Source organism: Acipenser ruthenus, chromosome 27, assembly GCF_902713425.1.
Source record: "Acipenser ruthenus chromosome 27, fAciRut3.2 maternal haplotype, whole genome shotgun sequence".
Taxonomy (NCBI): domain Eukaryota; kingdom Metazoa; phylum Chordata; class Actinopteri; order Acipenseriformes; family Acipenseridae; genus Acipenser; species Acipenser ruthenus.
In genome coordinates, this window is record NC_081215.1 from 9,752,046 (window position 1) to 9,780,000 (window position 27,955).

The 27,955-nt window shown below is 40.7% G+C and overlaps 1 protein-coding gene and 3 non-coding genes across 4 annotated transcripts in view; 2 read left to right on the top strand and 2 right to left on the bottom strand.

The window, feature by feature from the left end:
* Window positions 1-12,832: 12,832 nt before the first annotated feature.
* trnag-ucc (transfer RNA glycine (anticodon UCC)) lies at window positions 12,833-12,904 on the bottom strand. Its single transcript has one exon. It is a non-coding gene; the product is annotated as a tRNA-Gly (tRNA).
* Window positions 12,905-15,093: 2,189 nt separating this feature from the next.
* On the top strand, window positions 15,094-15,165 carry trnap-ugg (transfer RNA proline (anticodon UGG)). Its single transcript has one exon. It is a non-coding gene; the product is annotated as a tRNA-Pro (tRNA).
* Window positions 15,166-15,409: 244 nt separating this feature from the next.
* Window positions 15,410-15,481, top strand: trnap-agg (transfer RNA proline (anticodon AGG)). Its single transcript has one exon. It is a non-coding gene; the product is annotated as a tRNA-Pro (tRNA).
* A 4,679-nt stretch (window positions 15,482-20,160) lies between these two features.
* Window positions 20,161-27,955, bottom strand: part of LOC117963626 (uncharacterized) — an 8,166-nt gene continuing 371 nt past the window's right edge. The window contains exons 2-3 of the mRNA XM_034904397.2: window positions 26,458-26,569; window positions 20,161-25,055 (exon numbers count right to left, since the gene is read on the bottom strand). Of these exons, the coding sequence (XP_034760288.2) occupies window positions 23,646-25,055; window positions 26,458-26,472 (1,425 nt within the window). The 5' untranslated portion in view covers window positions 26,473-26,569 and the 3' untranslated portion in view covers window positions 20,161-23,645. The remainder of the gene's footprint in view (window positions 25,056-26,457; window positions 26,570-27,955) is intronic.

Genomic DNA, 27,955 nt, shown 5'->3' on the forward strand with positions numbered 1-27,955 from the left:
ACATATACATATACATATACATATACATATACAGAGAGAGACATTAAAACTCTGAGAGGAAAAAAAAAACACTTACTGATATTAGGATCTACTAAAGCCTCTAACTCAGCCACTACAAGACGTTCTTGACTGGGGGTACATATGTTATCGGTCAGGAAATGGAATGAATCATCAACTGCTGAAGCGTCAGAGGAATATTTAGCTGTTAAAATAAATAAATAAATAAATAAATAAAATAAGTTGAAAGGGCCAGAAAATAAATAAATAAATAAATAAAAAGACTTAACTAATACTGCTGATAATTTCAGAAAATATTTCATAATCTTGGGATGCTGTACAGAGAGAACCGGTCATGAAATCACACGATGCAGCTGTGAAATCTGAGGGTGATTGCATTATAAGAACAGTGCTGAAATAAAAAAATAAAAAAATAAAAAAATAAAAAAATAAAAAATAAATAAATAAATAAAGTATATAGGATTTAAAATGTTCACAATATTGAGACATATGTAAGGGGCTTAAGAAGTGTAAATTGAAACTCTCCAAATGAATAAAGACTGATAATACACGGTGACCATCATGGATGATGTCACAGAACGATCAATTAGACGTTACCTCATTACAGAGTCCTGTAGGTAACGAAAATACTTTATTCATATTAAAACATTAGTTTTCGCTTTCAAATATGCTTTTTATACAATATTTATTTTGAAAATAATTAGAAACCGATGCTAGCATATTAAAAACGAGCTACAGACACGAGTCTGCGGCATGCTTAATCCGGCAGCATTGATACAGTTTTTTTAACAGAAAAAATATTATTCTTTTACCTAACCACGTCGTGTATGGGTTTTAAAATAACCACATTAAGTCAAATAATACTGTGGTAACATCTATCAATGTCTAAAATACATTTTAAATCGTTTTTTAGAGTACGTTACACATATCCAGGCGTTATGGGTAGGTTCCTAAAATACCCTAAATCCTTTACAATGCAGCCTGTGCTAACCTTTATTGTATTCAAAAACAACTTTAAATCGTTTTTAGAACATATTGTAATATTAAATTCAACCATTAGATGGATAAATGTTTATTATGGAATTGACACAGCTACCTACCACGGCCTGGAAATCCAACCGAAATGTAGGGCCCGGCGCATTTGAGACTTGCTATGATGGGTTAATTTTCAGTGTAAAATGTGTGTAATATACTGATTATGAGATTCTTTTATATGTTTAGGGACTCTCTGTATGTTAATAGCCTTGGTTATTGTTATAGAGAGTCTTGAGCATAGTAAAAAATGTTTAGGGACTCTCTGTATGGTGATAACCCCTGGTTATTGTTACGGAGGGTCTCAAACAGAATAAAAAATGTTTAGGGACTCTCTGTATTGTGGGAAAAAGGGGTGAGGCTTTAGAGCCATAAATCACTCAAAGTGTGGGAAGAAGGGGAGGGGCTTAAGGGTCATAAATCAATCAAAGTGTGGGAAAAGGGGGCGGGGCTTAAGGGTCATAAAGCACTCAGAGGTGTGGAAAGGGGTGGGGCTTAAGGTTATAAAGCAACCAATAGGGGTGGGGCTTGTGGTCATAAATCAATCAGAAGGGGTGGGGCTTAGAGAAGTGACAGACGCTGTTGTGCCTTTACTACTGTTGTTATTCACTATATGAAGTAGGTTACAATAACAATTAAAAACGTAAATGCTGCCATCATGTAGCAGTGTTATTTGTTTATTCTAATATACACTGCCTTTTTGTATTACTCTGTTATTTATTAGCCGGTGTCAAATCGGAAGTATTAATACTGTAATTAAAATAATTAATATAATTTGATAAAAACAACAAGAACAATAATAAGATAAGAACAATAACAATAATAATAAGTCAATATAATACAATACATTATATTATTTATGAATTATGACAGATCGTGATTTTGTTTGTGATTCCAGCATTTCTCCTCCCCCCTCCCCCCTCCCCCCTCCTTCAAACACAAAACCGCAGAGCGCAGCTGCTGCTGAACTTAATAAAAAATATATAAATAAAAAGAAACAGCCAGTTTATGCAAAAACACTGTAAATACATTGAAAGCAACATTTGATGTTACTTTTTTTTCTTATTTTCCTAATGACTGAACAATCAATCAAATAGTATATCCATACATTTTAATCCATCTATTTTAATAATATGTATTAATTTGATTAATTAGTTAATATTGAAACATATATCAAAATACTCTATACTTTTAATTTTAATAGATTCAAATTAGTCACAAAAAAATTAACCAAAGCCATCAACTGAATTTATAAATTAATGTTATCAAGTACATTAGATAGTATGAATGTTTATATAAAGAAAACACACCTGCGTCTCAATTTAGTCCATTACACAAATGCATTAAACACAGTTTATATAAACAAAAAACAACTGTCTTTAAACACACTTAACAAATTAACACCACACAATCGTGCAGTATTTATGAAGAACTATAAAAAGCCCACAATAACTAATAAAAAATATAGCGTGTACACAGTATAGCGTGTACACAAATACGCTTGTCTTTGTGAATCCCGTAAAAAAAGGATGAAGTAAGCAAATCAAGATCTGTCAAACAAGTGGGTAGTTTGCTGCAGTTTATTATTTGAAATAGCAATAGCAATGACAATAACAAATTTATTGAAAGCCTATTTAGGAGATTTGCAATTTAGTTTTTCAACTTCAGTTTCAGCACTACATGGCAATGCCTAGAGGTTGGAATAATGGCAGGATGCACCATTTCTCCACTGGCTTTTACCATGGCAATGGAAGTAATCATTAGGGCATCAAAATGGGTAGTAGGAGGAGAGCGCTTGGCTTCTGGAATGCGACTACAACCAATTTGAGCATACATGGATGACATGACAACCATGACTACAACAGTAGCCTGCACTAATCGATTATTGGGCAAATTAACCAATAACATTGAATGAGCATGAATGCAATTCAAGCCCACTAAATCAAGGAGCATATCTATAATTAAAGGTAAAGTAGTAGATAAAACATTCTTCATTAATGGTGAGGCAATACCAACGGTGTCTGAGAAGCCAGTGAAGAGTCTTGGGAGATGGTACGACGGGGATCTAAAGGACGCAGTTTGTGTGGGAGAAGTTAGACAACAAGCAGTGGAAGGGTTGAAGAGCATAGACAGCAGCGCTCTACCAGGCAAACTAAAACTCTGGTGCTTTCAGTTTGGTCTACTGCCGAGGTTGCTGTGGCCACTGACTGTGTACGAGGTTTCTTTGACAACAGTAGAGAAGCTGGAAGCTTTAATCAGTTCATACATCAGGAAATGATGGGGAGTTCCACACTGCCTCAGCAGAGTGGGACTTTATGGTAAAGGAATACTGCAGCTACAAGTCTCCGCTCTAACCAAGGAGTTTAAGTGCGCCAAGGTCAGACTGGAAATGACATCAGTAGAGTCACGCGACAAATGCGTAAGGGAGGCAGCACCTGTGTTGAAAACTGGAAGAAAGTGGGCGGCAAAGAAAGCTGTGGAAGATGCAAAGGCTGCCCTTCGAATTGGTGATATCATGGGGCAAGTTCAGCATGGAAGAGGGGGTCTTGGTCTCAGTTCAGCTCCTCCTACATGGCACAAGGCAACCCCAGCTCAAAGGAGGAAGCTGGTAGTCAACGAGGTGCAAAAGCAGGAGGAGAGGATGAGGTGTATAAGGGCCATTTCCCAGGCCAAGCAGGGAGAATGGATGAGATGGGAGAGTGTGGAACAACGCAAGATTGGCTGGCAAGACCTATGGTCAATGGAACATAGCAGGATCAGTTTCCTCATCAGGTCAACATATGATGTTCTCCCATCACCACAGAACCTAAACCTCTGGGTAGGAGAGGATCCCTCATGTCCTTTGTGTTCATCACCTGCAACATTAAGGCACATTTTGACAGGATGTAAGGTGGCGCCATGACCAGGTGCTGCGATGTTTGGCCTTAGCATTGGAAGACAAGCGTAACATGACCAATAAGTTGCCACCTGTTCCATCAAAACATTACACACAAAAGACAACATTCCTCCGCCCAGGAGAACAACCACCAAAAAAAGGTGTTAAAACCAATCCTCGCCAAGGACAACTGGAAGCTGCTAGAGACTGGAAAATGCTGGCAGATGTTGGTCAACGGCTTATTTTTCCACCTGAGATTGCCACCACTAACCTTCGACCAGATATTGTCTTGTGGTCTGGATCAACACGCCTTGTTCACTTGGTAGAGTTAACAGTGCCATGGGAGGATGCTGTAGATGAGGCGTATGAGAGGAAGAAACTGCGGTATGCTCAACTAGCCACTGAAGCAGAACAGCAAGGATGGAGAGTCCGGGTTTACCCAGTGGAGGTGGGTTGTCGAGGATTTGTGGCACACTCTACAACCCGGTTTCTCAGAGACATTGGATTCAGTGGCCAAGAGTTGCGTCGCACAGTGAAGAACTTATCTGAAGCAGCAGAGAGGAGCAGCAACTGGCTGTGGTTGAGACGGAAAGATTCTGGCTGGGGATCTCAAGCACAATAGAAAGAAGGAAACGCTGATGTACAGGTAAGTAAGCTGGGCTGAGTTGAGTGGGGGACGGAGGGGGTGATGCTGGGACGACAGAATCACCGTCGAGCCCTCTTGAGGTGTCGTGGGCTAGTCGACGAAACACTGAGGATGGAAGGTGCCCACTTGAAGACCCCAGAGATGTACCCTACTTAGCTAAATCCAGACGGTTGTCATGCTGATGCGCTGGGGAGGCCGCACTGTGGTTGATCCCCAGAGCCAGCCTCGCAGCCGTTGTGTGTGCTGATGCGCCAGGGAGGCAAAATAAGCTGATCCCTGGAGCCAACATTACACTTCAGCCATTAACACCAGACAGAAGGATATCTACATCATCATATGGAAGGAAGCGCAAATGGATGGAGACACATATGGATCACATTAGTTTACTGTAAAACTACATCTTGGCGACTGCCAAGTTCAACTCAGCATGAAGTTTTAACATCTACTCTCGTGTAATGGAAATCATAACTGTAAGGTGATCCACTGTAATATATATATATATATATATATATATATATATATATATATATATATATATATATATATATATTGTGAGGAAAGGGTAGCGCCGCCTTTAAGGAATGGCGGCGCTGTGAGAAAAACTACACAACCCAGGACTCCTAGTGCCAATTAATTGGGGGGTCTGGGTTTAAAAGGAGGCAGGTCAGAGCCATAGGGGGTGGGGGGAACACGGGCCTGCTGTTCTACAGGAAGGTAGTGTGGAAATGCAAGTACTTTGAGAAAACACCGCAAGGTAAAAGCTATCGGGTTACGTTAAATCCTGGCAGTGTTTAGTGATAAGAAAACACGATTTTTCCTCTTGTTCAGGTAGCCTTTTTGTTTTGTTATAAAAGTTTATTTATTTTCTTTTACCGGGGTTATGTGAAGAGTTGCGCTTTTAAAGGATGTAAAAAGAAGTTTAGCTGGGTTCAGCGCTGCGGCGATACGTCCTCATAATGGCGGTGTGGGCTTTATGTTACAAGCCAAAGGGGAATGGTTATTTACGTCCTGAAGCGACGCTAAATAGTAACCCAAAAGAATAAACTCTAAACCTGTTGTTTATGTTTTGAAAAGACATTGAAACAGTAACCTGGAAAAATGGGCTCTGAGACGGGAAGTATCAGGCGCTCTTTATTATAACACTGAACACAGGACGCTCGTATTGAGGAGAAATACAGTGTGCTTCTGTGGACGATCGGGAGTTGGCTGCCGGAGGTCCATCTCCACAGCCTGGATATAACTGGTGCTATCTCTGTTTTCTCCTTGGTACGTCTGGGCTGTTGCAATTGTATTTCTGGTGCTCCTCTTAAAGGCGGATTCCATCCGTGCTTACCTGTATTACTGGTCTACCCCAACCAAGGGAACCAGTCTTGTGTTTACTGCTGTTATTGATTTACTCCCACGAAGGGAGTCTGTCTTGGTTTTCTACTTACCTGTGTTACAGGTCTACCCCAGCAGAGGGAGCCTGTCTGGGACCTACCTGTGTTACCGATCGACTCTAGCAGAGGGAGCTGGTTTTCTACTTACCTGTGTTACAGGTCTACCCCAGCAGAGGGAGCCTGTCTGGGACCTACCTGTGTTACCGATCGACTCCAACAGAGGGAGCTGGTTTTGACCTTACTGTGTTACAGGTTTTCCTCGGCAGAGGGAGCCTGTCCTGGACTTACCTGTGTTGCAGGTCTACCCCAACAGAGGGAGTTTGTTGAGTACATGCTTATGCTCCAGGACTACTCCAGTGGAGGGAACCTGCTGTGTACTTACCTGGGTTACCGGGATCCATCCTGCACTTACCTGTAACCCAGGACAGCTCTAGGAGAGAGAGCTGCCCTGTTCTCACCTGCGGACTAACTCACGACAGTTGTAGGCCCCTGGAGTGCTCTTCGATTTCCATAGCTTGAAGTGGCTTAGAGAGGGTTCAAGAAGTGAGTTAGTCAGTGGCCCGTACAGGGCGAGTACTTTACCAGAAATTGATTTATGGTTATAAATATTGTAAATAAAACTTACTTGCCTGCAATTGTGCTGAGTCTGTGCCGGTTAGTGGGACGGGAAAACGGTGATACAAACGCACTGAGCTATTGGATCCTTTACATTATATATATATATATATATATATATATATATATATATATATATATATATATATATATATATATATATATAGAATCGGAAGTGTTCTGATTTGAATATAAGTTGCACCTGTTTATTTAATTTTTATGCACAGCGTTCTTTTTTGTTATTGGATCTTCTGTTAAAAAAAATAATGTTTGTTCGTTTGTTCTTTATTTTGAAAAATAAAACGTCAATGCACTTATCGTTGATAAATGCCTATAGGATAATCGAATACGAAATTAGGGTGCCGATTGCACCACTAAAAAACAATATGTCTTTCAGTGTTTCCAAATGCATTTATTTAGCTGAGAACACTGCAGACGCTGCCACTAATAAGCAACCGTATTTACACCCAATAGCCTACCGTAATAATACACACAAAATATCGCAATAATAATTATAATAATAATATACATTTATATACAGGGCTGGCTTTACACATTTTGTCGCCCTAGGCAAAATATAAACATGCGCCCCATTCCCCTTTCCTTCATACACACAGACACTCACTATTACCATAAAATCACGTCAATTAATAAATGTACAGATTATGAAAGCATTACTTTTCTGGCCTTTTTTGCTGCAAAGGCATGCAGGGCTTCCTTTTGGGCAAGTTCATGTTCAATTGAAATAGTAAAATGCGGTTATTTTTCAGTACAATAAGTAAAATAAATAAACACTAAAAATAAACACCTGGTGGGTGTGAAACGCGGATGAAGCGTCATACGAAAACAACCCCTCTCCTTCCGTACCTCCCCTCCCCTCCCCTTCCCTCCCTCCCTCCCCTTCCTCCCTCCCCTCCCCTCTTGCCTGACATGCCTTGTTTGATCTGTGCACCGCTGCAGAAAGACCACCGCTGCAGCGCACATTTCACGGGGCGTGAGCTGGGGTGTAAGGATAGGACAGAAGCAGCAGCAATTGTAAACCGTGATAATCGTTTTTGCGATATATTTTAATATAAAACATATACGCTATTGCAGTTTTGTTACAGGATACATTAGTTTATCTGTAATAATATTCTGGGCCGCTTTACTTTTCAGATAATGTCCCAAATTCTGGGCCGATTTGGTTTGCAGATAACATCCCAAATTATAGGCCTCTTTGGTTTTTAGATAACGTCCCAAATTCTGGGCCGCTTTGGTTTTTAGATAACGTCCCAAATTCTGGGCCGCTTTGATAACATCCCAATTTCTGGGCTGCTCTGGTTTTCAGATAACGTTCCGAATTCTGCATTTTCGAATTCAGGCCAGTTTTTGAGATATTCTGCTTAGCTGACAGCCGAGTTTCTAAGTCATGCATGCACAGTTTACCATAAACTGGACCGTTAATTCATTTAAGAGTACATGAACCAAAGTTAATGTATTTTTTACTCTCCTCAGAAAACATTTAGGAACATGGTATACCAAAAAAAAAAAAGGTCATCTCATTTGCTTATGTAATGTCCATCAAAAAACAACTTCTGGGTGAGACTAGTGCCCTTCAACAACTTCAAATAAATCCTATTGTATTGTATTAGTCAGCATTTCCCTTATCTATTCCTGATCATTTATACTGTAGGTCAGGGGTTTTCAACCTTTTTTTGAAACTGTAGTCCTTCTATCTGGAGGTTTCAGCTCGAGTACCCCTTTACAATTTTCGCTCAACTGAACGGTACCTCAGTTACAATAAAATGGAGAATAATCTGATGACCCCCCCCCCCCCCCCCGTTTATTTAATAAATCTGGGTGACAAACTGCTGGTTTAGGACAGAACAACAAACAGTAAGCTTAATTCTTAAAACTTTTAACTACAAGTATTTGGATGCACAGAATTAAAAAGACAAGTATTAGGTTAGGAGCACACCTATTTTTTTGTAACTTTGACGGCCTTTTGTAAAAGTTTGAAGACCTTTTGATACCCAGCATACACTGCAATACCCAGCAAAGTTATACACTGATATTCTGATAGCACAGCAATTCAAATGAAGTTTGTAATTGGTTGTGTTCCTCAAATACACAATAAAAAGTGATATTTATAGGGTATACAGTTATACAGCAATACAGTGGTTTCGGACATCTAAGAACAGGTACTGCGAGCATCTGGATTCATACTCAGAGGTACTCTGTAGCCTCCTAGGACATTCACAGCTTGTTTGACACCCTCTTGTAGTTGCCCGTTTCTGCATATAAAGCAAAATGCTGTTTGTCAATCTCTCTTTTTTCTTATAAATCAGTCTTTGCAAGAATCATTCCAAAAACACTTGAATCAGTTAGGCACTACAGGCCTTTAAATTGCAGTACCAATTTGCAAGTTGCTAAGTGGTTGCGTTCCTCAAATTTGCAGTGCAAAGTGATATCTTAAAGAATAGGGTATGTAGTGCTTTTTTTTCGCCTCCCCTCGCTTTTGGTGCAAAATTGTGCTCCGATACACTCAGGCTGATACTGTGATCACAAAACACTTGGAATGGACTTAAATTGGTGCTTCTGTACTCTTTTTAGATGCACAACAATCTTAGCTAAAGAAAATGGGTTCCTTCGAGTTCGTAAGACCCACGACCGCCATTAGCTGAGCCTTACCCCGATGGTGTTTTTATAATGGGATTTGCTATAGGGAAGGGGGTGGTCTCTTATCGTACCCGTATCTCCACGACCCCTGGGCCAACAAACTCAGAAGGACATTCTTTGCATGCACAAGAATCTTAGCTAAAGAAAGACATCAGCCACGGGTTCAAACGCCACCCCACCGCCAGACGGTGGCCGTTGCCCCAAAGGGGTTTTATAATGGGATTTCCCATAGACATTTTTCAGGGTGCTGTATCTCGGGTTCCGGGGGTCCCCAAGACTTGAATGGAGGTCCACCTTGGGGCCCCTGTCGATCCCTCCAAGTGACGTGTCCCCAGCTAGAAAGGACACCAGTTTAGACTTTTTTTTGCCAACCTGGAGCTCAAAAGCTATTGGAAATGCAACCTTGACATGCCATCATGCTGAAAATGTGAAAATTTGTTGAAAATGTAGCATTTGAAAACGGGTTGCTCCCTGTGAAAGAGGGCCCCCAGACATGACCCTAGGAAGTTCAACCCGGTTTCTAGGCCCCGGGGTCATGGAGATATGACCCCAAAAAGGGTAGTTTTTGGACATTTTTGACAGGGCGTATCTCGGGTTCTGTCGGGGTTAGGAACTTGAGTCACTATTTTTATGGTTCAAATGCCAGGACGGCTTGGCAAAGTGAATTTTTTCGTCATGACATGAGTTTTTGGGTGAACCACCACACCTTTTTAGGGGGTGGTTTGGGGTGCTGAGTCTATATCACTTTGAATGGTGGTTCTACGTGCTCGGGTTCGAGAGATATGCCTGAAAATGTGTTTTATAACACTGCCATAGACATGAATGGGGCTGAATACCCGAAAATATATTTTGCAAAGAATTGCTAAGGTGGGTGTATGCGTGCAGGGGTTGTATGGTGGGTGTATGCGTGCAGGGGTTGCATAGTGGTGTGTGCGTGCAGGGGTTGCATGGTGGGTGTATGCATGCAGGGGTTGCATGGTGGGTGTATGCGTGCAGGGGTTGCATGGTGGTGTGTGAGTGCCAGGATTGCATGGTGGTACACGTGTGTGGAGGGGAATTGGAGTTCAGGTTTTGCGCACAAGAGGGGCGGGAAAAGACTGGGAAGGGTAGGGTAAAAGAAAAATTACTACAATCATTTATTTTCACTTTCGACTCCCAGTCTCCTTTCCCTCACTTTATGATTTTATTTTGTGATTATTTAATTATTGTCAAAATAAACGGCCTTCATCTACTCACAGTTGCAGTCTCATTTCTGTCCAAAAAGAACCTGAAACACTACAATATATTGATGGACGTTACATAAGAAAACGAGATGTCCTTTTTTCAGAATACCATGTTCCTTCCCAAAAATGTGTTTTAATATTAACTTTAATAAAGGAAAACGACTGCTTAAATTAATTTTCATGTATCTATTTCAGTGCAATGTAGTTTCTTCATGTAATAAGAAATACGTTTTTTAACATTTACATTTTTGTTTTTTTCATTAAAAAAAAAAAAGATTTCTGGGGAGAGTAAAAAATACATGAACTTTGATTAATGTACTAAGGGTTACTCTCAAATGAATTCACGATCCAGTTTATGGTAAACTGTGCATGCATAAACTCGGCTGTCAGCTGATTCCACAAAACTGGGCTGAATTCAGAAATGCAAAGCGGCCCAGAATTTGGGATGTTATCTAAACCAAGGCTGCCCATAATTTGGGACGTTATCTAAAAACCAAAGCGGCCCAGAATTTGGGACGTTATCTAAAAACCAAGGCTGACCAGAATTTGGGACGTTATCTAAAAACCAAGGCGGCCCAGAATTTGGGACGTTATCTAAAAACCAAAGCGGCCCAGAATTTGGGACATTATCTGAAAAGCAAAGCGGCCCAGAATTTGGGACGTAAATGAAATGAGGGGCAGTCTATATGTAAAACTGTGATTACATTAGAGATAAACTAATGTATTCTGTAACAAAACTGCAATAGCGTGTATGTTTTATATTAAAATATATCGCAAAAACGATTATAGATATATGCTACTTGAAAGAAAAAAGTACACCACCACAGAAAGCCAATTCTTACATTCATGCATAATTAACATGATAATTTATATAAAGTAATTCCTCATAGTTTGTAATATCAGTACAGTGTAATACCACATTATATTTTAATGGTAAGGTTGTGGAAAGCAGATCACTCTCTCTATCTGATCACAATGTTAAAAATGCCTGCACGCTTTTCCACTCGTGTGACGACATATTCATGTGACAGACATGGACCAATCAAAACGCGAGACTGTTATGCGGTTCCATCCCAAAAACCGGGCCTGTGTCATACCTCTACTTTTCAGCATAAGTAAAATAAATAAACACCGGGTGGGTGTGAAACATGGATGAAGCGTCATACGAAAACAACCCCTCCCCTTCCGTACCTCCCCCTCTCTCCCTGGTCTAGGGGTATGATTCTCGCTTTGGGTTCAAATTCCCGACGAGCCCGTCTTTTATTTATTTATGTTATTTATACAACATTTAAACAAATACACGTGTTGACAGGTTGATTTCCACCCTGTCTCCCATATTAAACATCAGTACCACGTTTTCAGATCCCTTGTCTTTATTGATCTGTCAAAAGTCTCTGCCAGGACCCTGGAGATAACTTCGCTTCTTTCTTTGGGTGCATGTCGTTTAGAGCAGGGGTTTGTTGGTCTGAGAGCCCCGCCCAGTCCTCTAGGGCTTCTGTTTGATTTATATTAATGCATGTACATAGCGAGAGGACCTTGACGTCTTCCCAGTGAAAACCTGTGTAAAGTATATTCAATGCAGCTGCTGCTCTACCAGCCTCTACTGCAGCTCCCTGGCTGCCTGTCACACTGGCTTCTTCCTTCACTGGTTTGGTATTGGAAGAACCTTTTCAGAGTTTGTTTAATGCCCGGAGCAATGTTGATTTGAATAGCTGTTTGTAAAGCAATGTACTGCTAAATGAGACGGTGGTCGTTTTGTTACCGTGCTAGTAAGGATGATATAACAGGCACAACGAAATAAAATAAAATAAAATACATAAAAAAAATAAAAAAAAAGATGAAATCAGTCAATAGTCTTGCTGCGCTTCCTAGATGATCAGTCTTGATCCATTCATGTTGTTATTGACATGCCTTGTTTGATCTGTGCACCGCTGCAGAAAGACCACCGCTGCAGCGCACATTTCACTGGACGTGAGCTGGGGTGTGAGGATAGGACAGAAGCAGCAGAAAGGAGCGGTTAGAAAGGACCGGACTCAGGTGGGCACGGGTGCTGAGGGGAGCGGGGGAGGGGCGCCTGTTTGCGTGCGAGGAGTAAATAGAGATTCCGCAGACAAAGCTTGTGGGAAAAGGAGCTGTATTTAATGGGATGCCGAGATGCAAAAATTTGACCCCGACGTGATTTGAACACGCAGCCTTCTGATCTGGGATCAGACGCGCTCCCGTTGCGCCACGAAATCGGTATATCAGTTGTGTCACAGATTCCTGTAATAATAATATACTAAGGTGAAATTTACCAGCAAAACACTATTATGGATGCGTCACTGGTTTATAGGGATTATGCAACGATATACCGGTACATAGGAAACAAAGTATATAACAAAAGAGATGCGTTGGCCGGGAATCGAACCCGGGTCAACTGCTTGGAAGGCAGCTATGCTCACCACTATACCACCAACGCTATATAGAAACTTAGTGACGCTTTGTCCTTATAGAAAAACAGCTACGCTTTATCCTCATAGTTTTATATAGGGCTAGCTAATCCGTTTGCTTTTCTGAACAGTCCAACACGATGTTCAGAGTATGAAGAATGCAATGCTGAGAAAAATGTACATGGTATTTTGCTGATAGTATCAGGATGACAAAACGATACCTACATACACGTCAACCTCTAAGTGTTCACACCAGTGAGACCCCTGCTGAAAAACCTTGAGATTGATGAAAAACCTTAACTTACACCACAAGATTTTTTTTTTTTTTGGGGGGGGGGGGGGGGGAGCGAAGCAATTAAATATCACAATTGTGACTGGGTGACATATTCTTGCTTGATAAGGCCTATCATTTTAGTAGGACAACAACAACAAAAATGCCTTATGTGAACATTTTTATTTTTAAATAAAGATACTCAGTTTTTTTGTTTAATAAAAACAAACATATTTGCTTCATGTGAAAATTGATCTTATTCAATAAAACATTCAATTCTTGACTTAAATTAAATGTATTGTTATTAGTTATCTTCACAGAATGTTACATCTGACCCCACCCCCTGTTACAACTGATCCCGACCATGGGGTCAATTGGAACATCGATCGGACACCTTATATTTCAATATGGCGATTGGTAGAGGACAGATGGAAGTTGTTTGTATCAAAGTCTGATCAAACTAGCTCAAATCATCTGTGTGTAATGGAGAGAAAAGTTAAAAATGTTACAACTGTCCCGGTCTCCTCTACATTTCTTTGTAAATAATGTAAAATCGTATATTTTTAATTTCTAACACAAGCTCTACACGGCGGATTTCAAATAATGCACATTTTTCGATTACATCAAAAAAGTGTACTTGTCTTTCAATTGACAGTACAGCCAATGCAGACGATCTCTCCTGTGACATTGTTGATCACGGGTAATTCTTTATCAAAGACCGTTTACTGAAGGATCATCGCGTTTCAGTTGTAAACCGTGATTGCAGTTGGATGTGGGTGTCGGGAATCCTCTGCTCAAGTCTTTCTGAACCAGGTACTGTACCACTTGAAATGGAGAGTTCGCATCACCAGGTAAGAGAGGAGCAGCAAGAATATTTCTCTGGCCATGTAGGCGCCCACTAATCTAGTGGCATTAGAAAAATAAACCACAGCAAGGTAGTAAAACAAAACAAAACAAAAAAAGATACGTAAAATAACTTTCTTAGCATTTTCTGCTTTTTTGCTGTTTTGGCTTTGGGCAAATCGCCTTGTTCTTTGGCAGTGGATTCGACATATTGTATTTTTTTTTAAATACAGATTTTTTTTTTACCCTCCGTTGGTTAGCTGCAGATAGACAATCTGTTGGCTCTAATTTGCGAATCTGATTGACAATCCCGCGCCAACACCACCTTGTTACGATTTATTTTTTTCTAATCCCAGTAGATTTGACACCAAATCAAATGATCCTCCTTGATCTTTTCACGATTCTTCATTTATGAAGCCTTTATGAAAACTTCACTGCAGTCCAAAACACCAAAACAGTACGAACCCACACTATTTCCATTACACACATTCAATATACACCATGAAGCCAAGGACGGAATCAGTTGTGAAAATCATTGTAATTGTTCAAGAGTATAGGGGTATGATGCAGGAAATACGTAACAAAAGAGGAAAAATATACAGAATATCAAAATGTTTGCACAACTACAGTATACTGTACTGCATCCCTATGACACAAACAAACAAACAAACAAACAAACCCGTGTGACTCCACTTGCACAATTGCTGGGAACTACGCGACTACATCCGTTTGCAAGAAATAGGCTGAGGGAGTCTCCTCATCGGAATAAAAACAGCGTGCCACGAATAGATACAAAGTAACTACCATCATTTTAAATTAAATATAAATACAAAAATAGTAATATTTTCGGCAGATATTTAGTTATTTTTTGACCCCTGATTTGACTTTTGTTTAAACAACGTTCCGGTCAATACAATGAGAGCACACTGAATTTCTAAAATGCGGATACTTTTCAGCATAAGTAAAATAAATAAACACAAAAACAAACACCGGGTGGGTGTGAAACACGGATGAAGCATCATACGAAAACAACCCCTCTTCCTGCGGGGTGCTGACGTCACTTGTGTAGTATTTCAAGTACAGAACCACAACTCGCCTTTAGGTGGCTCGTTGGTCTAGGGGTATGATTCTCGCTTTGGGTGCGAGAGGTCCCGGGTTCAAATCCCGGACGAGCCCGTTTTTTATTTATTTATGTTATGTATACAATATTTAAACAAATACACGTGTTGACAATTTTCAAAATTGATTAATTATTTTAGCAACGTAACAGAAACATATAGCTCAGCGAATCAATAGACTCGGCCTGCGAGACAGCACATGTCCTGCGAGACAGCACGTCCAGTGGGGAGGATAATCTAAATGGAGTATATTGATGTTATATGCAAAAATGAATAACAGCACAGGCGAAAAACGTCATAGTGGCTCGTTGGTCTAGGGGTATGATTCTCGCTTAGGGTGCGAGAGGTCCCGGGTTCAAATCCCGGACGAGCCCTTTTTGTCGTTGTATTTTTTTTTTATAATGAAACACTTTTTTCAATGAGGACAAGAGTATTCTTACACAAACTGTTTTAGCAATAGTTTATAAAAATGCAAAAGCACATAAAAATAAATAAATGGTACAGAAGGTAATGATTACTTATATAGTTTATAGATAAAAAGCAAATATACACCATATCTGGTAAATCATTGTCAACTACAGTTTGTGCGTAAAATATTTAAGGAGAGTTTTAAAAAAATAATAATAAAAACAATTTAAAAAAAAAGCTTCTCCCCGTCGGGGAATTGAAGCCCGGTCGGCGATCGAGAATTGTTTAGCTAAACCGCCCTAAACGATTTCCCATTCATTCTCTATGGTAGTGCTTAACCACTACGGATGTAATACTCCTGCCGCCGCTACACGGTTTTGGCGCTGTTGTGCAGGTCTGTGCCTAAACAAGAGCTCCCGCCTCGAGCTCTCCAGAGTGAGTACAGTGAGTGAGATATCAACAATATAACGTGCTCGCGGAGCTCGGAGTGAAACAGGTAAGAATGCGGCTATTTTTTGTTTATTATTGTTGTTGTTGTACGAGTAAGTAAACGTAAAAAGGAGCTATTCTAACTATATTTATATAGAGAATAAAAATATATATATATAAAGATATAAATATCCTTAATTTCTGTATACTGCAGTTTAACCTCCTCTGAAAAACACTATATAAAACATATTCTATATACATTTTATATTATTAAACATCATTCTTCTATAAACATCACAACTTTCTCACGTAGCTCGGAGTGACAGGTAAGAATGTGTTTATTGTTGTTATTGTTAATTATTATAAGAGTGAGTAAATGTCAAAAAGGAGCTATTCTAACTATATTATATAAAACTAATATTGTTTCCAAATACCGTTAATGTGGATTGAATGCGGTTATAACTGATTTTATATTATTATTATTTGTTTGCTTAGCAGCTGCCTTATCCAGGTTGACTTACAGTTGCAATTGTAATTGCAATACTTTACAATAAGTTAAGTGGTATAGACAATGTCAACCCGGGGGGACTTCTTTGACTTGAAAAAAGAAAAAAGGACCAGGGGTCATAAATGGAGATTAGATAAAGGGGCATTCAGAACAGAAAATAGGAGGCACTTTTTTACACAGAGAATTGTGAGGGTCTGGAACCAACTCCCCAGTAATGTTGTTGAAGTGGACACCCTGGGATCCTTCAAGAAGCTGCTTGATGAGATTCTGGGATCAATAAGCTACTAACAACCAAACGAGCAAGATGGGCTGAATGGCCTCCTCTCGTTTGTAAACTTTCTTATGTTCTTATGTTCTTATGTTCTTATAACCATGTAAATATCGTTTAAAAAGCATTGCAGACAGTGTAGTTAACTGAAAGATTTAAAGTGTAAATATAGTTACAAGTAAAAGCAAATGCAATATAATTACAATTAAAGCAAATGCAACCTGTGCAGATACAAAGAAGTGCCAATCAGGCAAGTGCAAGAACAAAACAAATATTTGCTGGCTAGATTTTCTGTTTGTTTGATTTATAGTAAGTTCATAACCAGTGTTAAGAGAGTTTCTTAATGTACAAGACATGTCATCTCACACGAGGACCACAAAGCAAAGCTCAACAGTTCAGGCTAAGCAAACAGCGCAATGATATCTCTTATTTATACAAGAGACAGAATAACTTACACAACTTATATAGTAAACTACATCACACTGTTTCTGTTTTTTCCTTTTATCTACCAGCAAGTCCATCTCCAGGGTTGGGGTTAGAGTTATGTTTAGGAATATCTGAAGGAATTCATGTTATGTCTGTTAATGTACTCGCCACACAGTTTTTTATTTATTATTTTAACCTGTTTGTTTTTATCAAAATTTTAAAAAGAAAACAAACCAAGAAAAATAAAAAAATAAAAGTCAATCAATATCGGATCCAGAAGATTAATTCTAAATACTTGATAAAATAAATAAAAAAGGGTGAAAAAGAATAATATATATATATATTGTGAGGAAGCAGGTGGAGCGAGACAGCAGGGAGGGGGTTAAAACCTCCCTGCAAGAGAGAAAAGATGTGCGAATGCACGTGTTGTTAATTGTTTTATTAATGATTATCCGCACCTGAGCGTGATTGGGCAGTTAAAAGGAGAGCAGTCAATCCGCTCAGGGCTGCTGAGGAGAAGGACATGGAATGGAGTACTCTGTGTCCTAGCAGTCCCAATGTAAGTCCTGTGCTGTGTTGAGCTGTGTAAAGCGTGTGTTTTGGTTGCTACGGGTAAACGGGGTATCCGTCCCGTGTTAGGAAGGGCGTTCCTGTATGTTTAGTTAGTGCTCGTATAAGAGCTAGGTGTTTGTTTTGTGTTTTTGTTTGTTTTATTAAAAGTGCGCGGAAGCGCTGAACGCTATTTCTGTGTCTGGGTCAGTTTTTTAAAGGGGCAACGAACCCGAGAAGGTGAAATCGTTTACATATGGTACCAGAAGTGTGGGTGCCCCTACGACCCAGTAAAAGAAAAAATGGATTTTAAGGAATTGATCGAGGAGATCAAAAGAAACACCGCTGCTCAAGTAGAGCAGACAAAGAAGTGGAGACAGGAGTTGGGGCTACCGGATCCGGAGCCGACGGAGCTGGACCTGCTGCTCCAAAGGTGGAAGCAGGCAGGGGGTGCCCCACTGACTCAAGCCCCGGAGCCCAGAGGGGAGGAGCTGCCGCTGCCGGAGCCCAGAGAGGAGGAGCCGCCGCTTCCGGAGCCCAGAGGGGAGGAGCCGGAGCCCGGGGAGGAGGTGGAAAGCATATCTCCGCCACAGCCCCGACCACCACCCCTACAGTCCAGTTCGGCGCCGCTGCGTCCAGTCCCTCACCCCTTGCTCCGGGACACCCTGCCGGCCTGCCTGGACCTCCCTGTGCTGGACCTGGAGCCCAGGGGTCTGCAGCACTGGCCACAGCTCTGCCCCTGGTTACCTGCTCCGCTCTCCCCGAGCACCCAGACGTCGCTGGGCTGCTGCCAGACGTCGCTGTCGCTCCCCCTGGGTGGTCGGACATCACTGCGCCAGTCCCCAGGGGAAGACCTGTGTCCACTGCGGCATCCTCCAGTGCCCCGGCCTACGCTTCGGTCGGCCCTGTTAGCCCGGTGGGGTCCCGTGTCGCCGGTTTGCGGTCCCTTCCTGGCAGCGCCGAAAGGACTGACCCATCCTCAAGCCCGCCCGTGGAAGAGGGCGGCAATGGACATTGCTGGACTTGAGGCTGGGTGGTTGTGTTTTAGGGGAGGAGGTGGCCGTCTCGTGGCCTGTGTCTTGAAAAGACAAGGGGGGGATGTGTGAGGAAGCAGGTGGAGCGAGACAGCAGGGAGGGGGTTAAAACCTCCCTGCAAGAGAGAAAAGATGTGCGAATGCACGTGTTGTTAATTGTTTTATTAATGATTATCCGCACCTGAGCGTGATTGGGCAGTTAAAAGGAGAGCAGTCAATCCGCTCAGGGCTGCTGAGGAGAAGGACATGGAATGGAGTACTCTGTGTCCTAGCAGTCCCAATGTAAGTCCTGTGCTGTGTTGAGCTGTGTAAAGCGTGTGTTTTGGTTGCTACGGGTAAACGGGGTATCCGTCCCGTGTTAGGAAGGGCGTTCCTGTATGTTTAGTTAGTGCTCGTATAAGAGCTAGGTGTTTGTTTTGTGTTTTTTGTTTGTTTTATTAAAAGTGCGCGGAAGCGCTGAACGCTATTTCTGTGTCTGGGTCAGTTTTTTAAAGGGGCAACGAACCCGAAAAGGTGAAATCGTTTACAATATATATATATATATATATAATATATATACAAAAAATATATAGTGAAGTGGAAGTATAAAAATAATGGACCTTAATTAACCACTCTTCAAATTTAATCAGTTTCAATCTTTCCTTTCAACTTTTAGATTACTCAGTATTTATATGTAGCATTATATATTTTAATTCAAATAATGAAATATAGATATTTAGTATCAAGTGTAAATAGCTAATAAGACAGGGTTCAAACAGTGAGACCTAAAGGAGACCACATCACAAAGAATCATATCAGTAACACAACGGAGTTGGGAAAATTAAACAGTGACAAAACAATAAAAATAAAAATTCACATGAAAAAAAATAACAAAAAGTGTTCACACCAAAAATATATATATAAATGTTACTACTAAGTACAAAATATCAAATATAATCTAAGTGATAAAAAAAAACAGTGAGAAAAAAGAAAGGGGATAAAGGAAATGTGAAGGGAATTATTAACTGACAGAATCCATGTTATCCATCTCCTCTCAGGAAATCTGTTTTTCATTTAAACCTAGCTTTTCTATTTGTTTGATTTATAATAAGTTCATAACCAGTGTGAAGAGAGTTTCTTAATGTACAAGACATGTCATCTCACACGAGGACCACAAAGCAAAGCTCAACAGTTCAGGCTAAGCAAACAGCACAATGATATCTCGGTTTCTGTTTTTTTCCTTTCATCTACCAGCAAGTCCATCTCCACCACCCCTGCCTCAGGTGTCTACTGGAAAGATTATTCAGCCATGGTGAACAGCTCCTGCATAGATCCAAACAATGTGCTTCATCCAACAACCAAGCAGCACATATCTAGGTATGTGAAACAACTGGCAAAGATGAAAAACACCAGCTCATCCCTCAACACCAGTCCTGAAAAGCTCCAGGAAACTCAGCTGCTGTGGCATAATTTAACTGAAGGCAGTGCCACTGTACAGGTCCCAGTGGTAACCGTGTCACCTGCAGCTGTCAACCCACCTGCACTGCTGTTAACATCTACTGCTCCATCCACTGCCTTAACACCCGAGTCAAGTGAAATAAAACATGCAAGAAATTATGGACAGACAACATCAGCAGCAACAGCAGTTCAAAAAAACCAAAGAAGGGACCATCAGGTACTTTTACAGCTCTACAAAAGTGTTGATGCCACAAAGCAAAGATTAGAGCAGAAAAAGAGGTCTGTCCGACTGTGCAGGTTCTGCAGATTGGCATTAAAACAGGGACCAAACAGAAAAATACATCTATTGTCCTGCCAGGGTGTTTAACCTTTACAAAGATCAGGGGATGACACAGGAAATTACCTGGTCTAAACTCCAAGCATGGAAAAGCGGAGATGGCAGAGAGCAAAGGGAAAATAAAATTGGTTGGACAAAATAATACTATAAATACAGTTGTTGCTTGGACAACATATACAAAATAGGACTGCAAATACAGTTGTTGCTTGGAAATATCAAAACACTACTGTAGGCTGTTATTTGGACAACATAAAAAAACTACTGTAAATATAGTTGTTGTTTGGACAACATATACAATATAGGTCTGCAAGTGTTGCAGGAGTGCTTCAGCACCTTATTATTGATTTATTTGTATTATTTTTGTTCACGTGTATTATTGCTTATTTTACTTTAATCACGATATGATTTTGTATATTCACTCTGCACTATTATTTATAGCACTTCTGTGTCCAGCTGACACCCCTCCCTCTAGAGCTGTTGCAGCCTGTTTGAGTCCAAACTGCTTTGGGACACTGAGAAGGGGGATCCTGGATATTTGTATTGTTTTAAACAATTATTATTCTGTTCATTCTTGTTGCTGTTTATATATAGCTGTATTAATTCTATTGCTACTGCCAACATTGCTGCTATTGATACAACTATCATTTTGAATTATATTGCTATAGTTACTGTTACCTTTGCTGCTATTAAATTAGCTATTACTTTTATTGTTAATTGCATATGCAGGGATGGAAATAAGACTCCTGATGCATAGCAGTTTGGTCCATTTCAGGTTTTACTAACTGCAGGCCCTTGTATAAACTGTACTGAAGAAGCATAAAAAAAAAAAGTTTGCAGGTCAGAAAACCCAAAATGGCTCCTACTGCTAGACAATGGGAGTGTTCCCCCCCCCCCCATCTGCTTATGTGCTTAGCCATTTTAATACTGTGTTTTTGCATATTTACATTTTATTGCTTTTAATAGTTTTAGAATACAATTAATAAACCTCCTTTTGATAATTACTTTGTCTGGCTTCCTTGTCTGCGTTACCAAGGTGTTGCTACCCCAGAATCTCCAACTTATAACTTATCCCAGTGACACACACAACATAAATATAGTTGTTGCTTGGACATATCAAAATACTGTATTGTTAATATATATTTAGATTACATTTAAATGTATTAATGTTACACATGGTTTATTCTTTAACTCCTAATAATAAGCATTATAGTTTAACCAGCTTGGTTTTTGTACAATTATAATATATTCATTTAAAAGTAAAAGCATGTGCTCACTCACACACAGATAGATTTAAAAAAAAAAAAAAGTACAAATGGAGTTTCTACAGAAGTGACTGGAAAGCTTTTGAATTTGCAAGTTTGTTTACTTAAGGTCACACACAGATAGTGATCAAGTGGGAACTCTTTCAAGTGTTTTCAGAACAAAAAATTCTGGCATTTTTATTTTACATTTTACAAAAGCAGACTGAAAAGTTGTCTTTGCAGACTGATTGTCTACAAATATTCCATAAACACTCACAGGTTATTCCACGTTGGCCAACTGTGTAACTAGATATATAAATAATTTCATATAGCACCATTACATGGACCACCATTACATAGCGCTTATAATGCATTATGTTGTTGCTTTTTGTTTTATGTATTTTGTTTAATGTTTTATACTATAAATAGCTTAATTTGCATTAAAAATATTCTAATGATTTCTAGATCATTACATTTCAGTAGTATAGTCTCCAAGTGTGCCGAGTTCTGCCAATCTCTGCAGTGCTTCCAGTATTATTACTGTTATTATTATCATATGGGTTAAAATTATGATAATACTGTAAAATGTTATATATACAAGGAAAGCTAAGTAACAGAAATATAATAAGTTCAATATGTCATGCAGCAAAAAAGTTAAATAGTTAACAATAAAATAAAGAAGTGTTTATTCCAGTCTCCTAGTGCTAATGATGTGTAATGCCCAGGGACAAAAAAAAAAAAAACCCTGAAAACAGCCTTCTGCAGCTGGATTTTCTGTTACACCTATTCTCGACTGGCCCCCGTGGAGGACAAGAGTATTCTTGCACAAACTGTTTTAGCAATAGAAATCGTCTATAAAAATGATATTCTGGAATGTACAAAAGTAGTATTATTACTACTATACATATTTTGACAGAAAAATAACGCTCAAGCATTTTATAAAGTAACCGAAAACTGTGTCGTCCAGTGGTTAAAGAAAAGGGCTTGTAACCAGAAGGTCCCCGGTTCAAATCCCACCTCAGCCACTGACTCATTGTGTGACCCTGAGCAAGTCACTTAACCTCCTTGTGCTCTGTCTTTCGGGTAAGACGTAACTGTAAGTGACTCTGCAGCTGATGCATAGTTCACACACCCTAGACTCTGTAAGTCGCCTTGGATAAAGGCGTCTGCTAAATAAACAAATAATAATAATAGTATATCAAAAAACGAAAGCCCTGAAATAAAACGATTTACATTAAACTCGAAAATAGCTAAAAATAAGCACTGAAAAATACAATGAATAAAACCCGAAAACCAGAAACCCTAATTATAAATCTAGAATACAAAAAGAAGCTTAAATTCAATGACAAACGTTTAGACTTGAAGAACAGTTTGAAAAAGACATGGAGATGTTTGTCATTGAATTGAAGCTTCTTTTCGTATTTCTAAATTATGCATTATTGATTAGTTACGGATGATATTCTACCAGTACTTGCTGTATTATATTTAAGCAGCTATTAGGATTAGGCACACTGCTCTACTCTATAGAAACACACAACTAGGATTTTCACACACCTTAAAATAAAAAAACACTAAAAAAAAAACATTTCTTAGCAACTTTAAGTTAAGAAAATATTTTTTTTTACAGTTCTACCAGCATGTAGTATTTTAGTAGGTATTGCATTTCTCAACCCTAATCCAGTCACATTGCTTCAGGATTCTAATACTTTCTTTTTATAGCACCGTATCTATGAACGTACAGCAGTGTAACAGTAACACTTCCCTAGCCTTGGCTGCTTGCTATATAAAGTTTCATATAGCATGGTTTTGGAAGAACTAATTGCATCAGTTGTTGTATCTGTACCACATTACAGTATAGGAGCTGGCCCCACACCTGGGTGTGCAGACACACATTAACCCAATCAACAGTTTCCTTTAGTTTTGCAGTCTGTTTTCATTAAGGTTTGAAGGTAGCTCTCGAATGTATGGAAGTGTCCAAGGTGGTCAGCCTGGCGCTGCTTTATGAAGCTGTGTATCCGGCGCAGGCAGTAAGAGACCTCTGCTTCGCTGGCAGGTGGCTCCAGCTCTTCTTCATCACTGTCCTGGGGAACAGTACCTGGAGATCCATCTAGATCTCGCCCAGTTTCATCACTCTTTCCAGCAGGGGAGTTCCTTTCTTTTAACTGCTGTACCCAAGCCTGCTGCTGCTCAGTGGAATACCTGCAGAGTCCTGCCTTGCTCTCTGAACCTTCAGCGTCCTGCAGGGGGTTGCTGTTTCTTTGTAAGACAGCTTGCTGCTCTTCTGATCTGCTGGTTAATGGCTTCTCTGGTGATTGTGATGCCGAACGTCTGTCCTGTGTCCTGAGTTTCTCCCTCAAGTGTCGGTGCCAGCTCTCCTGTTCTTCCGGAGACAGTCCACTCAGAATAAAAGGCATGATGGCACGAGCGCACTGCTCTGTTGAGAAGACGTCCAGGTCGCACTGCTCCTTGTGAGATCCCTTCGCGTTATTCCTCGCGAGCCAGCTCTGCTGAAGTTCTGGAGAGAGCAAGCCCAGAGCAGCTGGCACATTGGTCTGTTGATCTGGAGATTTTCCGCCCACACAGTTTTCTTCAGCTTGGCCCGTCTCCTCTACTTCCCCACTGCTTTCCTTCACGTTTTGGAGCCATGCCTGCTTTTCTTCAGGCGACAGTCCACTCAGAACAGAAGGCAGGATGGGAGCTGTGGAGGTTGAGTCTTCATCGCTCTCCTCCTTGCAGTTTCTTGCCTCCACCGCGTGCTGGAGCCAGGTGTGCCGTTCCTCAGGGGTGAATCTGCTCAGGATCGCAGGCAGTAAGGTAGGTGGCCAGTCAGAGTTATTACCATCTGTCTGGCTTTTTTCCGCATGGACTCGCTTAATGACAATATTGTTCCTCTCTTTCCAGCGCTGTAGCCAGCCCTGAGAAGGGTTGAATTCCACTCCCAGGGTTTCAGCGAGACTCTTGGCCTTCGCCATCAGTATGGGTCCTGTGACGACAGCTTCCTTCTCTTTTGCGATGGCAAACCAGCGCAGTAAAGCTTCATCCACAGACTGGACCTTCCCTAAGCGTTTCCTCTTCCGGTCTTGGTTGGCTCCACGATGCCATTCATGCATAATATCATCTTTGTTCTTTAGTAATTTGCTAATTGTGGAGACAGACAGGCCATATTCGCTTGCAATGTCTTTCCTTTTGACGATGGGATCCCCGAGTTTTTCCAGAATCTCCACTTTCTGTGCAAGTGAGATAGCTGTCCGGGTGATCTTGCGGTCAACGGAATCAATTAGATTTTTCCAATTGTCTTTGATCAGCATTTCCTGAAAAAGAAACAGGGCAATTTCTTAATCTTAACAAAGCGCAATTCACAAATTCTTTAGCCTTATTGCTATGTTATATCTTTTTTTTACATCACCATATCTTTTATAGTGTCACATAGCATTAACCCTTTGCGGTCCTATATTACAATTTTCCCTTTCCGGTCCGATGTCGGACCCTGTCCGACATCATCAAAAAGACGTAAAACACAGGTCTCTAGTCGTTTTTTCTCCGGAAAAAGCCGAGAAAACCATTCAATGACCAAGTGAAAAAAAAATCAAAGGGCGGATCTGAGCAATACACATAGCCCCGGCACCAGAGATAACACAGCCATAAACAAACAAGATAGCTGCTTCTGCATCCAGCGCTCAAAGAATATCACAGACATTTGCAGAGCCTTTTGAGTTGTGAGTGATCTGGATACACTGCAGGAGGGAGTGTGATCTGGATACACTACAGGAGGGAGTGTGATCTGGATACACTGCAGGAGGGAGCGTGATCTGGATACACTGCAGGAGGGAGTGTGATCTGGATACACTGCAGGAGGGAGCGTGATCTGGATACACTGCAGGAGGGAGCGTGATCTGGATACACTGCAGGAGGGAGCGTGATCTGGATACACTGCAGGAGGGAGCGTGATCTGGATACACTGCAGGAGGGAGCGTGATCTGGATACACTGCAGGAGGAAGCGTGATCTGGATACACTGCAGGAGGAAGCGTGATCTGGATACACTGCAGGAGGAAGCGTGATCTGGATACACTGCAGGAGGGAGCGTGATCTGGATACACTGCAGGAGGGAGCGTGATCTGGATACACTGCAGGAGGGAGCGTGATCTGGATACACTGCAGGAGGGAGCGTGATCTGGATACACTACAGGAGGGAGTGTGATCTGGATACACTGCAGGAGGGAGCGTGATCTGGATATACTGCAGGAGGGAGTGTGATCTGGATACACTGCAGGAGGGAGCGTGATCTGGATACACTGCAGGAGGGAGCGTGATCTGGATACACTGCAGGAGGGAGCGTGATCTGGATACACTGCAGGAGGGAGCGTGATCTGGATACACTGCAGGAGGGAGCGTGATCTGGATACACTGCGATCCTTTCTCCTGACAAACACTCCCAAGTAAATATTGAGAAATGTACTGCCCAGTTGATTTATGATGTGTGAAAATTCAGCAATATGATTAAAAATATAACACTGCGATATGGACAACACAGGACACAGCAAAGGTAACGTGATACGTTTCTTGCACACTTTGCAGGGTGTTCTGAGACACTTTAAGATACAGAATGGGAAGGATTATTGCTGAAAGACAGGTGCTCTTTTATTACAGTGAAGTGCAACGGTCTCCTTTATTTTGTAGATAACACTTTTAAAAGCAATGGTATAATACTCACTGTGTCCGTTTCCATTGCAAAGCTCTCACAAATTCAACTGGAAGCACGAGAATGAAGAACAAGCTTTTAAGTGTGGTTAATGCATCCCAGACATTTTGTCTGAATTTAATATCTGGAAAAATAAAGAAAATTAAAGATTAGTGTTTTTGTGAAGGATCTCCTGTACCACACTTGAAGCATGAAAAACATGCCACTATTTTATCACAAAGCAGTTCATTTTTATATTGTATGATATTTATAACACCGTTGTGATCTCAAATTGTTTGGTCTTTATCGTCTGCCAATCAAAATGCTGCATGACTAGACACTGTATCATAACAGTGGTATGCATGGTTTGTACTGTTGTTTTCTGACCGGGAGATTGTTTTCAGACGTTCGTTCACTGAACTGATGACATTCGTTGCGATTTACCACGTATCAGGGAAGAGCGCGTGAAGGTTGTCATCTTCTTCATCGTCTGTATCACGGTACAAGACCACAAGCACAGCACAGCTCACTGCAGATCACCAAGCGCTTCATGAATGAAGAATAAGTGTGCTTTATAGTTGCTATGAATACTCTCCCCAACTAATTCTTGTCATAAAATGACCATTTGATCTTATGCATCATACCAGTGGCAAATCAGGCCCATCACATGTATCAGACTGTGACATCAGTGTATCGTTAAACCCTACATTTTAAGTAAGAAAGAAGAAACAAAGTTAAATGTTGAGAGATTGGTTAAATTATTTAGTGCAATGCCAATATAACAGGCAGTGCTGTGTGATACACTGCAGTCATGGATTACAATCTATATACGCACACATTTCTTTTGACTTCTGAGATATATTATTATTATTATTTGTTTATTTAGCAGACGCCTTTATCCAAGGCGACTTACAGAGTCTAGGGTGTGTGAACTATGCATCAGCTGCAGAGTCACTTACAATTACGTCTCATCCGAAAGACGGAGCTCAAGGGGGTTAAGTGACTTGCTCAGGGTCACACAATGAATCAGTGGCTGAGGTGGGATTTGAACCGGGGACCTCCTGGTTACAAGCCCTTTTCTTTAACCACTGGACCACACAGCCTCTTGAAGGTGTAAGGTATAACCTCCCTCTGCTGCATAGCAGCATGTGTGTCTCAGTGAGGTCTCAAAGGGGAAGAAGCTTGTGACGTGTACAGCTTTGGAGGGATGCAAACAAACGGGACATCCTCACGGTCTGTTTCAGGTTGCGTGCACAGAACCACTCAGTGTGAAACACTATTAGTCTCACTGCGACATTATTTGTTTTTTGACTAATTGTATTTAATTACACGCGTTTTGTTGGCATACAAGGAGACTGAAAAAGCAACACATTTCAAAAGCATGTGTGTGCAAGAACAATGATACATGTGTGCCACAATGCGTTTACAGTAAAGTTGTTGGGGTTTCTCTGCACGTAGAAAATACTAATGTATGATTTAGGAAATCATCCTAGCCGCCAAATCTCACAATACAGTCTACTCTAAACTAGTG